This window comes from Oncorhynchus nerka, linkage group LG14 (genome assembly GCF_034236695.1).
Source record: "Oncorhynchus nerka isolate Pitt River linkage group LG14, Oner_Uvic_2.0, whole genome shotgun sequence".
Classification (NCBI taxonomy): Eukaryota; Metazoa; Chordata; class Actinopteri; order Salmoniformes; family Salmonidae; genus Oncorhynchus; species Oncorhynchus nerka.
Window position 1 is genome coordinate 26,656,000 of NC_088409.1, and position 16,685 is coordinate 26,672,684.

At 42.3% G+C, this 16,685-nt stretch overlaps 2 protein-coding genes across 5 annotated transcripts in view; one reads left to right on the forward strand and one right to left on the reverse strand.

The window, feature by feature from the left end:
• The window catches only part of LOC115124359 (chloride channel protein 1-like), a 53,511-nt gene extending 51,411 nt beyond the window's left edge, over positions 1-2,100 (forward strand). For all 4 annotated transcript variants that reach the window (XM_065027862.1, XM_065027865.1, XM_065027863.1 and 1 more), the window contains one exon: positions 668-2,100. In XM_065027862.1, the coding sequence (XP_064883934.1) occupies positions 668-1,216 (549 nt within the window). In that variant the 3' untranslated portion in view covers positions 1,217-2,100. The remainder of the gene's footprint in view (positions 1-667) is intronic.
• A 4,352-nt stretch (positions 2,101-6,452) lies between these two features.
• Positions 6,453-16,685, reverse strand: part of LOC115124358 (uncharacterized) — a 72,812-nt gene continuing 62,579 nt past the window's right edge. The window contains exons 6-8 of the mRNA XM_065027112.1: positions 15,879-16,189; positions 15,195-15,464; positions 6,453-6,940 (exon numbers count right to left, since the gene is read on the reverse strand). Coding sequence (XP_064883184.1) covers positions 6,671-6,940; positions 15,195-15,464; positions 15,879-16,189 — 851 coding nt within the window. The 3' untranslated portion in view covers positions 6,453-6,670. The remainder of the gene's footprint in view (positions 6,941-15,194; positions 15,465-15,878; positions 16,190-16,685) is intronic.

Sequence of the window (16,685 nt, forward strand, 5' to 3'; positions counted from 1 at the left end):
TTCACAGTCCCCACGTCCAGAACAGACTCTGGGAAACACCACAATACTACATAAGGAACAACGTGGCCTGTGAAGAGACACACATACACATACGCACACACACACACGCTGACACACACAGTTTACACATATGTACATTGTAAAATTATAAATTTTGAATTGTAGATATGTAGTGGTGTAGTAATGTGTTGTATGATGTACTGTCACATTTTTTTGGTGATGTAATTAACCTAATCTTGTTTGGACCCCAGGAAGAGTAGCTGCTGCCTTGGCAGGAACAAATGAGGATCCATAATAAATACACATACAAATACATGGAGCCTGTTCAGTTGGCTGTTGCTTTGCTGTTCTGTTGTACTCGAATAGTGAGTCACACTATTACACCATCAACGGTGTTCGTCTCTGACTTATCACAGCGTCACAGTAAACCTGTATTAACATGCTTTGCTTGTGTTATGACATGCTATGTTAACCACTTCTATTCACTCTCTTTCCCTTCCTCTCTCACCCACCCTCCATCTCAATCTCTATTTCCCTCCCCTCTTTCTTTATTTCTCTCTCTCCCCTTCTCCCTTCTCTCTCCCTCCATTTTCTCTTCTCCCCCTCTATATTTATCTCTCCCCTTTAATCTTTCTCTCTATCTTTCCCTCTCTCTTACCTTTCACAGTTGCAGAAGGCCATCGAGGGCTCCACCCGTAGTGGGGTAAGATTGCGCCCCCCTCTGGCCAGTTTCAGAGATGCCAACCGTAAAGCGAAGAAGCACGCGGCTCCTCCCTCCACACCCTCCTCCCCCACCAGGGAGAGGGAGCTGTGGGGTGAGGGGGGGAAGAGGGAGGGAGGGGGTAGTAGGAAGGAGGGGAGCGATGGGTTTAAATGGGAGGTTAAGGAAGAAAAGGTGGAGGGAGATGGAGGAAAGAGGGAGGGAGAGGTGGTAAAGTTGAAGGATGAGGTGGTTGGGACAGAGGGAGAGAGTGACATGGATGAGGCTAAGGAGGAACCCAGGGGGAATGCAGGAGAAGCAGGTGCCTCCAGTGCAGGTGCAGAGTGTGATACCTCCACCCCCAACAGCCGAGGGACAGACTGTCCCCCTCAGGATCCTTCCTCCCCCACCTCACCACACTCCTCCTCCACTCGTATCTTCATTGTGTCATCCCTTCCTACCGTGCCGGAGACAGATGGAGAGAGGGAGAGTGAAGATTCTGAAGAGCCAATTTAGATGGCGACAGGGAATTCTGTGGATTCTGTTTCTTAAATGAAGACTTTCTACTCCCTGGCCTCACTCCACTTACCGCATTCAGTGAGCGTTTCAAGTAGAGCGTAACAAGGAGCATCCTGGGTATTGGAGTTCTGTGCAGGCTCATTCGAGGCTCTGCAGATGTTCAGCTTACAGAGAGCAGGAAGAACAGGTGCACACAGTGCTTCTGGGACTTGTAGTTCTGGAATTTCTGGTAGCTAATAATACTTTTTGTAAGATGGTAGTCTCTTTCCTGATCTCAGCCATTTTTTAAGGATTTTTTTCTACTCAAGACAAACTTCTTTTTCACTATTTCAGTTTCTCAGGTTTCTCTCCGTGTCTTTAAAACTACAAAAATGGAGGGATGTTCTAAGTTCTTCATCTGTGCATATCATTGTTTGTCTCCTTGTCCCGGTATTGTTGAATGTATGAATGTGTTTGTAGCTACATGGTAGTGTATGTCTGTATCACTGAATTCCATGTATCTTTATGACACTGTATATGACAGCAATTAAGTGTTTGATAATGAAATCACATCATGAATCATGACTCAATGTCTGTCAATGGACTGATTTATATTTGATCAAATCGATTGAACGTTTACTGATTAATGAATATACAGGCTTTAAATTATTACTGTTACCACTGTAAAGCAAATATTGAAATTGTTCATACTGATGCCTATCTACTATTCTTATGGAATACAATAAATATTTAAACATTTTCAGTAACATTTCATTGGACTTGGAGCATGGCAATAATCAGCTCCAGCACAATACCAGAGATGCACTGTTTACTACAGTCTTGTAAAAGTTTGTCTTTAAAAAGGCTGTGGACGTATAAACACTTCCAGCTGAGAAGGTCAACAGTGTTTCAGTCTCAATTTGTTTGACATGAACATTCTCCTGACATCATAATGGCTGACAATGGCAGACAGACAGGGAGGTTTAACTGTAGGCTTCAACCATAGTTGCCAGTCCCCTGCAGGACGCTTTCTGCTGTTTCTGTGGTTGTCATGTTTGGTATGGCTTTGACAAAGAAGTTTCACTATCCATCCTTCCTTTAAGTAATCCCTGATGTCTACCAGCAAGTTTTCTACACTACCATACATGAAGGAAGGCAGGAAGGATGGATGCACTGTCATGTATTCAGGATGAAAGACACCTAGAATGTGTGTTTGGGGTTGACAGGGAGGGAATGGAAACACGATAGAAGAACTGCGTCACAAAGCCCCAGCAGGCTTTGCATCTCCGTGTTCACTGACCATAAAGAAAAGCACGCTTTCGGTGACGTTCATCATCCTCACAATATAAAAAACAATGTCCCTTCTCACTGTTCAAAGACGTCCACACACATACACATCAGGATTCTCTTTGTGTGTTTATTTTCTCTTTCTCCACCGTGTTTCTTTTATTTGGATAGAGGGGAGGAGGGGAGAAGAACGAGAATGGAGTAGAGGAGAAAGGGATGGAAGAGGGTGTTCGCTCGTGCAGGGGAAAGAGAGAGGGGGAGGAAAAGAGAAAGATATAGGTTTACGGCCGAGGAGGAAGGGAGGGGAGACCACGTGGAAGAACCATCCTGTCACAACCTTCCCATTAGCATGCATAGGTATGGGCTTTAATATACTGGTCTTGCCAGTTTACATTGATCATCTCAAATGAAAGCATTCAATCAACCCAATTGTATACAAGTGTATTTACCTCAGGGTTCTGTGCCACACAGTTCCAACTGACTACATCATTTTTTTAAATGTCTGTTTGCCTCAAATTTGGTCAATCTGTCAGATTTTTTAAACAATGTTTTCAGGCAGTGATTCTTCCAACAAGAAAACAGACAACTACATGGACAGACAGACTCAGACAAACAGAGACACAAATATACAGAACAGGTACAAAGAGAGAGCAAGGGCTAGAAAGGCAAAAAGTTACATATTGAAAGATGGCAGTAGAATCATATATAACAAGAAATCAACTGGAAATCAATCAGTCAATCAATTAACAAAGACAATCGATAAACAGGAACATCCAAGGAAATACATTTGGCTTCTTGTTATTAGTTTATTAATTCATTAAGTTCTTAATCGTCAAAAGAATCTATAAAATATCTTCGCTGAAGTAGTATCATTCTCTGGGTCCATGTTTGTGCTTTCAAAGAAGCAGAACAATCTCTCTGGGGTCAAAGGTCTATCACTACAGAAAGTCCAAAGGACAACACACAGAACAATACTGCTTCAAAAAGACTTACCTACAATAAATAATAAACTATGTACAGGCTGTCATGTTATTCCTCCCCCCAAATAATCATTAAATAAATCAATTAATAAGAGTGGTTGGGTAAAGACATCCTATAGGTTGTAGCTCTCAGAGCCAGTCTGAGACAGACAGGTGAAGGCTAATGCATAACACAAACTGAAGAACACCACAAGGTTGCAGCTCACCAGAACCATCTATTAGAAGTAGGGGTGCTGAGTCTATCCTGGTCAGGTGACGTGGTCAGGATAGACTCCTAGCCTTGGTTAGTTCTAACACCAGTATTCATCCTATCTTGCAGACACGTCATACGTGTCATGACAGCTGATGGACACTTATGACTAGTAGCCTAAAGGAAGTTGTGTGGTTGAGGTTGCGTTGTCATTGCCTGGGTGATCATGGCAGCTGTGACATGAATCTTCATGACTGGTTATGACTATATAAATGACATCATTGTGTGTTTCATGATGGACAGCTCCAGGGAAGAGGTGGGTAACCTTAACCCTAGCCCTTGTCCTGGAGGGATGCAGTCAGTGTGTGCAGGGTTTTGTTCAAGCCCAGCTTTAACACAACTGATTACAATTAATTTTGGCCACATTGTAGCCCTCCAGAAGTTTTCACTGTCTGTTTGTCCGATCAGAGAGAGCCCCAACCAACACGAAACTGCTCTACATCAACCACACATATTCTGTCTTATACTGGAGGACGTGTCAATCATTCAGTAGAAAAATAAACATTGTCCCAATATTGCATAAATAATCAATCAATAAATGAATGAATTCAAGTCATTAAACCTTTTATCTATCTTAATTTCTTTTCACACAATCATCAGAGTGAAAGGAGAAGGTTGTTCTCCGTCAAATAATAGTAATATTAATAATAATATTAATAAGAATAATATTAATAAGAATACTACTAATAATAATAACTGCTATTGTTGTTGTTTTTATTAGTGACACATGCACAGATATTCCAGACCAGTATCTCCAAAATTCCACTATTCTATCATGTTTCTGAACTTCACTACCATTCCTCCATTGGGATACACACTTTCCTCTTCAGGAAATACACACGCTAACTCAAACGTCACACTCGACTCAGGCAGAGTTCTGCTCCATCGCTGTAGTCACCATGAGCAGGAAGATACCGGTTCTGTTCGGTTCTAGTGTTTGGTTCTACTGTTCAGTTCTATTCCCTGATTGACTTCAATGTTCTCCTTAAACCCAGTCAAAGTAGGTCCTTTGCATTATTTTAAAGCAATATTCCGATATCCAATATTTTAACGTTCACACTATTTACAATGTTGACATTCCACTATCCTTTTCCTTTTACTTGTGTGGTGATAGAAACAAATCTAAACGCAATACGCTTAATTTGGGAGCTCAGGAAGATTCCCAAAGGAAAGAGCTGGGACTGAGACGTGTAGAAAACTAAAGAAACTGTTGCAGTGGGGACTGTGAGAGATGGTTGATATCCTCTCTCATTAGTATTTACATCTATATGACAGTAGTGGCCACAAGCCGTTTAAGAGACCTGTGTTTGGCTCCTCACTAATTAGTTACAATTTTGAAGATGTGTTTTTTCCCTTCTAAGAATCAGCACCCAATTCAAACAGCTCTAACCTACACCTTTCAGAGAAACATTTTCTCCTCATCTTTTCTCCACAAAGAAAAGCTTGGTATTGTCCCCAAGAGCTGACATCAAAACAACAATCACATCAAGCACATCTCAATCTAAATCCTCTGTCTGTTGGTACCAAAACTCTCCAGAGCACTCCCTCTTCCTCCAGCCATCTCTAGTTTGGAACCTCAGAATCCATCTCGTCTAGTGGTTCTGTTTTGGTTCTTGGTGATGCTAAGAGCTCTTTCTGAACAGTAATCAAGGACATTGACGTGTGACAGAGTCCAAAGGCAGCCTCTGATCTGTTGGATGGCATCAGTGCAAAGGGATTCACTACTACAGCTCTGTCTCTTCACCATTCACTCCATGACACGGACCTGTCAGTCATGATGCACAGTCAAGCAGACTACAAGGAGCTCCATGCCCTGAGTCTTCTCTGGTCCAGCACCAGCCGTGTCCTAGGTTCAGTGGATAGTCTATAAAGTTCACTATAGGACAGGTACTCCATAGTATTCTGAAGAAACATACGGAAAGACAGAGTAGGAAGCACACTATCTTACTGTACAGTACATTCCTTTAACTGTGCAGTGCTGTGTGTGTGGCCGACAGGCCTGCAGCCTTTATGTGCCTTGGACATCTGGAGACACAGCAACATAGTAACATTGTTGTCTTTCTAACTGTGTTAGGAGGGTTCAAGTAGATTTCACTGCAGTCGTTAGGTTGCAGAGAGCCAATTTGGATTTAAATCATTTTTGGGGATAATTGAATAGGTGTAATTTTTAGGGGGTTATGATGAACACAACCTACTAAAGTTGCTCTGTATTCGTGCAGTTAGTTCTATAAGTGTTGTGGATGCTAGATGTGAATGACATAAGAGGAGAGGGTATAACATGTGAGTGTTTCTGTTCTTCAAGTTATGGGGTTGATATTATTCTATATGATGTGTTGAGTGTAAGCTGTAAACAGAGTAGTTCTCCCATTGAGAGATAGTGTTGTAAAAACAGTGATTTTGATATATATTATTTTATCATTCACTTATACATAGATTTTTGTGTTGTCATGATTGTTTTCTTTGTTAGAAAATCATTGTTTTCATGATAACGTTTTATTACTATAGATTTAATGATCATTATCATATTTGACGCTGGACTGGATAAAGTCGTTTGTTTAAAAAGCATGCATGTTACAATTCCCTCCTCCTCCGTTTCCTCTTCCTGATACAAATGTTTCAATCTCAGCTGCTCCTCTTCTTTTTATCATCCCCTCATACCTCCTTTTTCTCGCTCAGTCTTTTCTCCCTCCCTCTATTCATCCCTCCCTCCTCCTTCTCTCTGGGAATGTAAGGCTTCCAAAAAAAAGTTGTCAGTTGGACCAGCTGTTGTCACTGCGTGACTCTGTTTCCAAATCTTCCTCCTCTGCTCTTCAGTGGTCACAAGAGTTTATATCCCATAAAAATGTGTTTGATACCTGAAAAGGAACAGATTTATTGATAAATATTTCATTATTAGGATCAGTCATTCCTGACGCTGAGGGTCAGTCTGTCACGACTCTCAGGGCAATCTGTCGATCAGTTGGTTGCCATGGCAGCAACAGCAGACCCTTGCTTCTCTTCCTTCTCCTCCAGAATCTGGATGCCTCCACAGCTGACATCAGAGGCCTTCCGCTCTGTGATTTGCTGTGCTGGTTGCCCTGGACTACTGCGCCCCGGACTACGTTGCCCAGGACTACGTTGCCCAGGACTACGTTGCCCAGGACTACTGCCCCCGGAGGTGACGGCTTCATCTCTCTGTGTTAGAGTGGCAGACTCCGGCTCCATGCAGAGTGTTAGCTCCTCGTCCTGTTCAGGGGACAGAGCAGGGCTTGGTCAGGGGATGACACTTACAGAACATTCAGGGAGAAACTTTTTGAATATAACAGATACTGCATGGTTCTCTGACCATGGAGAGGAAACGTTTGGACACACCTACTCATTCAATGGTTTTTCTTTATTTTTTACTATTTTCTACATTGTAGAATAATAGTGAAGACATTAAAACTATGAAATAACACATATGGAATCACGCAGTAACCAAAAATGTGTAGATGGGTTTTTAGATTTTAGATTCTTCAATGTAGCCACCCTTTGCCTTGATGACAGCTTTGCATTCTCTCAACCAGCTTCACCTTGAATGCTTTTTCAACAGTCTTGAAATGGGATGGCGTATCGCTGCAGAATGATGTGGTATGCTGGTTACGTGTGCCTTGAATTCTAAATAAATCTCTGACAGTGCTACCAGCAAAGCATACCATCACACCTCTGCCTCCATGCATCACGGTGGGAACCACCACACCTCCTCCTCCATGCATCACGGTGGGAACCACACATGCGGAGATCATCCGTTCAACTACACTGCGTCTCACAAAGACACGGTTGGAACATGGTTGGATGCTAGCATGTTGGAGTGAACGGCTGTGCGTGAGAGGCTCCTGCAACTTTTTTGCGAAATAATCTAATTTAACCTACTTTATGGCACTTTTTACAACAAACGTTTCTTTCTAATACAAGATTGTAACTTTTTATATGAAAATGCCGAGTAATAAGCGACCAAAGGACAATAAATCCACAGCGGAGGCCTACTCCCCACTAAACAACGAGACAGACATGGCGGGAGGCACATGCAACAACATGACACTTACAGAACTTACCCGGGCTTTGGGGGAGCTACGTGTTGCTATAGCTGAGGATCTTAAGGCCACTATTGCTGAGCTGGACACCAAAATCGAGAGCGTCATTCGAACGGTCGCTTCGCATGGCCAGAGTATTGTGGACCTTGAGAAAGCTTCTGAATTCAACGCTGGTAGGATCGACGAGTTAGAGAAGCGAAGTTCGTCCTTGCAGGATACTGTGCAGAGGCTTTCTGTGAAAGTGGTGGACCTGGAGGGCCGATCCAGACGTAATAACCTTCGCGTTGTTGGTCTGGCAGAGGGGATAGAGGCGGGCTCTCGCCCTACTGACTTCTTTGCCAAGCTATTGAAGGATGCAATGGGATCGGATGTTTTGGATTCGGATCCCCAGCTGGACCGCGCACATCGCTCCCTTGTCCCAGTGCCTGGAACGGGCCAACGTCCTCGCCCAGTAATCATCTGTTGTCACAGTTTCAAGACCAAGGATCTTATCCTGCGTGAAGCTCGAATGAGGGGCAACCTGTCACATAAAGGGCATCCATTCCGTGTCTATGAGGATTATGCGCCCGATGTGGCAAAGCATCGCGCCGACTACAGAGATGTCATGACCAAACTCTACAAACTCCATCTTCGCCCAGCCTTACTCTTCCCTGCAAGACTAAGAATTACCCCGCCTTCCGGTGAGAAGATTTGGCTCTCCTCGGTTTTGGACGCAGAGAAGTTTATCCGGGGATATACACCAATCCCCCGTACAGGTTAGAGTGCCTTGTTATTGCGTGTTAGGGTCTGCTCATGGACTCGAATCCATACTATACCATATTGGGTGCAAACGTATTAAACGGGCTCAACAAGGGCTACAGAGCATGTAAGACGCTGAGCAGACCAATGGATGGCGGTCAGAGCTCTCATTTAAGGTTACATTCACTTTCATCCCGGCTGTGCTCAGCGATGCATATTTTTTACTTCCAGGTTTGATCACTGACACCTTCGGACGGATATACTTATATTCCCCCACTTTTGTTTTGTTTCGTTAGTTATTTTACAATCCTTACATCACTCTTACTACCATACCATTTACTTATTGCTTGCAGGGGACTGGGGGTGATGGTTGGGAGGGGGCAGACGCCTGGTTAGCAAGTTGATGTTTTGTGCTGTTCTGCCTTTGTCTGGCCGTGGGCCTCTCTCCCGACTAGAGTCCCACCAGCCCTCTGTAATGCTTGTGTAGGTGTGCGTAAATATAATTACTATTTGTACTTTATTACTATTTTCTCTTAGCATTTTAGTATTATGTATGTGTATATTTTAAATCAGTGTAGATTGTTATTTTGGGGTATGAATGTTTGTTTGTGTATGTGTGCATATGGATGTATATACATATTCTTTAAATATATATTTTTATATATGATTTTTTTGTGTGGGTATGTATACATACATGTATATGTATGGATGTGTGTGTATGTATATATATGTATATATAGGTATGTGTATGTGTGTGTATGTATGTATATATATGTGTGTGTGTGTGTATGTATGTGTGTATGTGTGTGTGTATGTATGTATGTATGTATGTATGTATATGTATGTAATGTGTATGTATATATATATATATATATATATATATATATATATAAGGTATATATTTTTACTTATTAAACTTTTTTTTTTATGGGGGGAACGTTTAATTTAACAAATCCTTGTTCCGATCTCCTGACCCACAGTATGTAAAGGTACGGCTGACTAGGTCGGTTGCGGATTTATTTTTTGACCGGCAGTGCTTAGCAATATTATCTTGAGGCTATGTCTTGCTTATCTCTGGGATTGACCCAGGATGACGCTTAAATGCGCAATATGTTTAAGTTGCAACTTATTCGGTTTAGGTTTATTAGATGCTAACTGAACACTTAACTCGCGGGAGCCTCCTCAGTTCATATGTTAGTAGAAGTTCTAGGATAGTGAGAGGTGAACGTATAGTTGGGATTTTATTTTTGTTTTACCTCTTGTTCAAGGTCGCGCCGTGCTTTTTTGGCATCGGCCAGACAATGTGTTTATTATTTTTATTTTTCCTTTTTTTCTCTCCTGTTTGTACATGCCTGTTAAATGTGGGTTGATGGGGGTGTAAGTGTTGGGGAAATTAGGGAACAGGGTGGGAAGTAAAGGTGCTTGCAGGGGGGAGGGGTGGGTTGGATACTGCTCGGGTGTAGGTGCTACATATGCTGATCGTGATGGTTTGGTGCGCTTTCTTACCTTTTTATCAAGTTACATGGTATGCAGGCCACCATAGGAACTACAAACGAGAGGAGGGCGGGGCTTACATTCACTTCCTGGAATGTCAAGGGTTTAAACGAACCAATTAAGAGGGGCAAGGTCCTAGCCCACTTGAAAGCTCTCTCGTCTGATATTATATTTTTGCAAGAAACCCATCTGAAGAATAACTCTCATAGCAGACTTAAGTGTAGGTGGGTGGTGCAAGTGTATCACTCTAACTTCTCTGCCAAAACGAGAGGCACAGCGATTCTGGTACGGAAAGGAATTCCCTTTCTACATAAAACCACTATTGCGGATAAAGAGGGTCGGTATGTGATCGCAATAGGAGAAATCCACTCTACCTCAGTAACTCTACTAAATATCTATGGGCCAAACATTGATAACCCCTCTTTTTTCAAAAGAGTCCTTGCCCTGATTCCAGATATCTCCCATACTAACCTGGTCATTGGAGGGGACCTTAACTGTGTGCTAGACCAATATTTGGATAGATCCTCTACCCGGCGAACCCCTACCTCCTATTCAAGCGAATTCTTGAACACCTACATAAAAAAATTCAAACTTATTTGATATATGGAGGATCGCTAACCCTACGGGTAGGGAATACTCCTTTTACTCTCATGTTCACAAGGTTTACACTCGAATTGACTACTTTTTGTTGGATGCTAGACTACTCCCTATACCTGTAATGTGAGGTATCATGATATTATAATCTCGGACCACAGTCCACTCACCTTCTCCCTGAGATTGGGTGACATTGTACCAAACGAGAGGGTCTGGAGGTTGAATCCTCAGCTCCTCACAGAACCAACATTCTGTGAATATCTTAAAGACCAAATTAAATGTTTCTTTGATACCAACGACAACACAGAGACCTCCCCAGCATTATTGTGGGAAACACTGAAGGCTTATCTGAGAGGCTGTATCATCTCCTTTCAGGCTGCCAGGAGTAGGCAAAACAGAGGAAAACTGGAAGAACTAGAGGGACAAATTCACTTACTGGATAGGAGAATGCTAGCCACCCATCTATGGAGAAACATAAAAAAATTACCTCTTTAAAATTTGAATATAATCAGATTCTCTCAGCTAAAATTGCTAAATCTTTTCTCTATGCCAAGCAAAAATATTTTGAGTTTGGTGACAAACCACACAAATTACTCGCCAGACAACTTCGAAAAAAAATGTGAGTGACCGAATGATTCACAGGGTTAAATCTGCATCTGGGGAATTACTCTCTTCCCCCAAAGACATCAATGACAGATTCCGGCAGTTTTATGAGACTCTATATACATCTAAAGCGGATCCTAACCCCTTAATTATGCAAACATTTTTGGAGGACTGTAATCTTCCTGCCCTGAACCAGGAAGATTCTAACTTCCTGAATAAGGAAATATCTCTTGATGAAATCCGAGAAACAATTAAATCTCTAAAGAGTGGCAAGACCCCGGGCCCAGATGTATACCCTGGTGAATTCTATAAAACATTCAGCAACATGCTCTCCCCTATCTGCACAAAATGTTGATTCAGGCCAATGAGGATGGAGCTCTCCCTTCTACTTTGGACGAAGCGTTCATTACAGTTATACATAAGAAGGGTAAAGATCCAGAAGAGGTAGGGTCATACAGACCAATATCTCTCCTTAATACAGACCAAAAGATTTTAGCAAAAATTCTGGCTAACAGGCTTAGCACTTTAATTGGCAAATTGGTCCATTCGGATCAGACCGGCTTTATCCCTAACAGAAACTCATTCTTCAATCTCAGGCGCCTCTTCAATATTATGTATTCTCAGAGGTTACCCAACGTGGACCTTGCCGTCATATCTCTTGACGCCGAAAAGGCCTTTGACCAAGTTGAGTGGCCCTATCTATTCAAGGTCCTACAGAAATTTAATATTGAGATAGGTTCATAAATTGGATCCAGCTTTTATATAGGAACCCCTGTGCCAGAATACTCACTAACCAATCATTGTCACCCCGATTTAACCTCAACAGGGGACAAGGCAGGGTTGTGCGCTGTCGCCTATGCTCTTCGCCCTAATTATTGAACCGCTCGCTCAGACGATTAGATCTCATGCAGCAATACACGGCTATAATACTAAAGATACTCTAAATAAGATCTCCCTATACGCAGATGACATCCTCCTCTATGTAGCAGAACCCCAGGCTAGTATCCCAGCTATTCTTGATGTGATCAATTTGTTTGGTACCTTCTCGGGATACAGAATAAATTGGAACAAGAGTGAATTAATGCCCATACGGTCGCAAAATACCTCCTGGCTAGAACATCTCCCATTTAAGTTATCTTCAGAAAAATTTACCTACCTAGGAATTGTAGTTACCAAACAATACTCCTTACTATTTAAAGAGAATTTCCCCTCTCTGATACAAAAACTCAAAGCAAACATACTATTTTGGAGAACTCTCCCAATTTCTCTGCTCGGAAGAATTAATGCCATTAAAATGGTCTTCCTCCCACAACTGCTCTACCTATATCAGAACATCCCAGTATTCATACCTAAATCATTTCATAAACAACTGGACTCAATTATCAATCCTTTCATCTGGGATTATAAAACACACAGGATAGGTAAGGAAGGAGGATTGTCTCTCCCAAATTTTATATTTTATTACTGGGCCGCTAACCTCCGCATTGTTACGTTTCTGTTGGATGACGTACTCCCGGCACCCAGCTGGCTTAGTATGGAGCGTGAGGAGTGTCACCCCTTCTCTATTGGCGCTGTGATTTTGTCGCCTGTCAATCTGGAGATGTCACTTTATTGTAACAATCCTATAATACATAGCACAGTCCGAATCTGGAAGCAAATTAAAGTCCACTTTGAGCTCAGACCAATGTCATTCATGCTCCCTGTCGCCAGGAATCCCTCCTTTGCCCCTTCTAACCTTGATAACACCTTTGAGCGATGGGGAGAGTTGGGGATAAGTACCATAGGGGATTTATACATAGAAGGGACCTTTGCTTCCTTTGAGCTGCTGAGGGAAACTTATAATCTTCCCAGAAGTAATTTTTTCAGATACCTACAAATTAGAGACTACGTTAGAAAACACCTCCCAACATTTGGGGATGCCAAACCTTCCATGTTTGACGGATGCATAAAAATATGCCCCACCTCAGATAAACTGATATCGCGTCTATATGATGCTTTTCAATCTGTTAGCACACCTTCTACTGATGCCATCAAGGCAAAATGGGAGGAAGAACTAGGGACTGACATCTCAGTGGCAGACTGGGAAGAGAGCTTGGAGTATATCCACACATGCTCCATTAATTCCAGACATCGTCTCATACAATTCAAGGTATTACACAGATTACACTATTCCAAAACTAAACTGCATAGGATATTTCCTGACACATCCCCTACATGTGATAAATGTCAGGCTACGCAGGGTACACTACTCCACTGCTTTGCCCTATGCTCTAGCTTGCATGGTTATTGGTGTGGAATTTTAGGATCCTCTCTGAAGTTTTGGAGACTTCAATAGATCCAGACCCGCTTCTGATAATCCTGGGAGTATCTGAGTCCCTAAACGGATTAACCAACCCCCAAAAACAACTAATCTCGTATGGTCTCATCTCGGCAAAAAAACTAATCTTGTTGTTTTGGAAAAGGAGGGAAGCGCCCTCTACCAAATTATGGCTCAGTGAATTGGCAAACACTGTACACTTAGAAAGAATTAGATATATTCTGAACAATAAATTATCAACTTTTGATCAAATCTGGCAGCCTTTCCTCTCCTACTTGGACGAGTCGGCGCTGTGAATTTGTACTTATTAACGCACTCTCAATTGTAATATTTTAATCTACCTTTGGGCAGCGTGTGCTGGCCCTACCACCCGAGCAGTTGGGAGGGAATAGGGGGGGGGGGGGACATCTTCCCTCTTTCTTTCTACGTGTCCTTGTTTTGTATGTCGTGTTTTGTATTATTTGTTCTGCACCCAGAACTCTGGGTCTTGTTGTTCCTGTATGCTCTTTTATGTTTAGATAAGAATTGTATACTTGTCATGTATACCTATACACCATTCTTGTGTGTGTTTAATAAAAATATTTGAAACAGGAACATGGTTGGAACCAAAAATCTCAAATTTGGACTCATCAGACCAAAAGGACAGATTTCCACTGGTCTAATGTCCATTGCTCGTGTTTCTTGGCCCAAGCAAGTCTCTTCTTATTATTGGTGTCCTTTTTTTATTGCAACAATTCGATCATGAAGCCTGATTCACGGAGTCTCCTCTGAACAGTTGATGTTGAGATGTGTCTGTTACTTGAACTCTGTGAAGCATTGATTTGGGATGCAATTTCTGATGCTGGTAACTCTAATGAACTTATCCTCTGCAGCAGAGGTAACTCTCGGTCTTCCTTTCCTGTGGAGGTCCTCATGAGAGCCAGTTTCATCATAGCGCTTGATGGTTTTTGCGGCTGCTCTTGATGAAACTTTCACATTTCCGGATTGACTGACCATATTTAAAGGAATGATTGACAGTCATTTCTTTTTTGCTTATTTGAGCTTTTCTCTCCATAATATGGACTTGGTCTTTTACCAGATAGGGCTATCTTCTGTATACCCACCCTACCTTGTCCCAACACAACTGATTGGCTCAAATGCATTAAGAAGGAAAGAATTTCCACAAATGAACTTTTAACAAGGCACACCTGTTAATTGAAATGCATTCCAGGTGACTACCTCATGAAGCTTGTTGAGAGAATGCCAAGAGTGTGCAAAGCTGTCAACAAGGCAAAAGGTGGCTACTTTGAAGAATCTGACATTTAAAATATATTTTGATTTGTTTAACACGTTTTTGGTTACTACATGATTCCATATGTGTTATTTCATCATTTTGATGTCTTCACTATTATTCTACAATGTAGAAAATAGTAAAAATAAAGAAAACCCCTGGAATGAGTAGGTGTGTCCAAACTTTTGACTGGTACTGTATATTAAAGCATCAAGGATATACCTCTCTGCAGTTTTCAAAAATCATCGATCTGGATTAAATGCATAGAAATATAATGAATAGAATGGATGAATCCTTGTCTTAAATGTGGACTCTCGTTCTATTTATTTTATTTCTATGCATTTAATCCTATCCGATAGGCAAAGTCCAGATAGATCTTTTTTTTTAAACTGTGACCTGATATGACCTCACCTTCAGTTCATCTTCCTCCTCTTGCTGCTCCAGCAGAGGGGAATGTTCTGTCCCTGCCCCCTCATCCCCAGACGGAACATTCAGAGCCGCCTCCACCACCGCTGCCACGCCTATGTTGTACCCTCCAATATCAGTGTGATAGGACCCTGTCTGGCCCGCCCCCCACAGGTCCACCAATGGGGCGTGGGTGGCAGGGGCCAGGCTATGGATGGTGCTGTTGGGCGTGGCTTGCAAAGAGTGGTTGGCGCTGTGCAGCCTTTGCTCCAGAGACTGTTGAGAGAAGGACGAGACAATGAGGAGACTTAGGTAGGTAGAGGTTCCCCTTCACCACTGATACAGGATCAAATATTTGTTTATCCCCCCTAATGGTAAAGAATCTGGAAATATGATCCTAAATCTGTGGTTAAGGGTTTCTTCCTTTGAGCGTAATGTTAAATTGAAAGGGACAGGGTAATTGTGTTGTACTAAGAAGCGAGATACAATAATGAATCTCTGACGATATTACCATATCAAAGGCCGAATTCAGTATTCTTGTCTCGATCAAAGTACCCCAGAGAAAAAAGAGAAAAACACACTAAAAAACAAAATGTCAGCTGGCCGACTACACCATGAATGAATATTGTCTATCCATTGAAATAAATTGTTAATGCTTTCCTCTCATTTTAGACTGTTGTTTTTCTTCACCTGTTGTTGCTGATACAGGAGCTGCTGTTGCTGGTAGTGCTGTATCTGTTGTAGCTGCTGCAGCTGCTGGAGCTGACTCTGCTGCTGTAGGTTGAACTGCTGCTGCTGCTGCTGCTGCAACGCGTTCCCATCATACCCATCACAGGAAGTCCCGCCCTGCTGCATCACGTAGGAGCCAGCAGCGGGAGAGGCCACTCCGGAGGGCTCGTTGCTGATTGGCTCCCAGGCGTCAGAGGAGGAGAGGCAGTAGAGGCCCTGGGCGACATAGGTGTTGGGCCACATGTCCGCAGAGGAGTGGTGCAATATCTGGTCTGAGAGGATGAAAAGAATGAGAAAATAGAAGAGTGAAGAGGCGGGATAAACGGTTGGTTGTCCTTGACGGATGCACTACATTGGACCTCATGGACATCAAACTGCAAATAAATCTACAATGCTGACATCAGCCTTTTCCCAAAATAGGAAACCTGGAGTAGAATCGTGTGATATCCCTGGGGGACACCCCAACCCTCTCAGACCCAAATTTATAATTGAGAAAATGACTTTACTTGAACAATCCCCAGACAGACATCAAGTGTAGCTACACCGAGTAGTCCAATACATCAGCATTATGACTCTGTATAGCCATTGGGGAGTCTGTCTGCCCTGCATTAAAATGAAATATAATTCAGCCAATAGCATGGCTGATATGAATAAGAGTGAGTCATGGTAGTTTTTGCCATCTCATATTCCAATCTGGTTTTGTTACGGATGAACAAGGCGACTAATATCCCCCACTGACTGATAACAACATTAAAACTTTTGACGTAT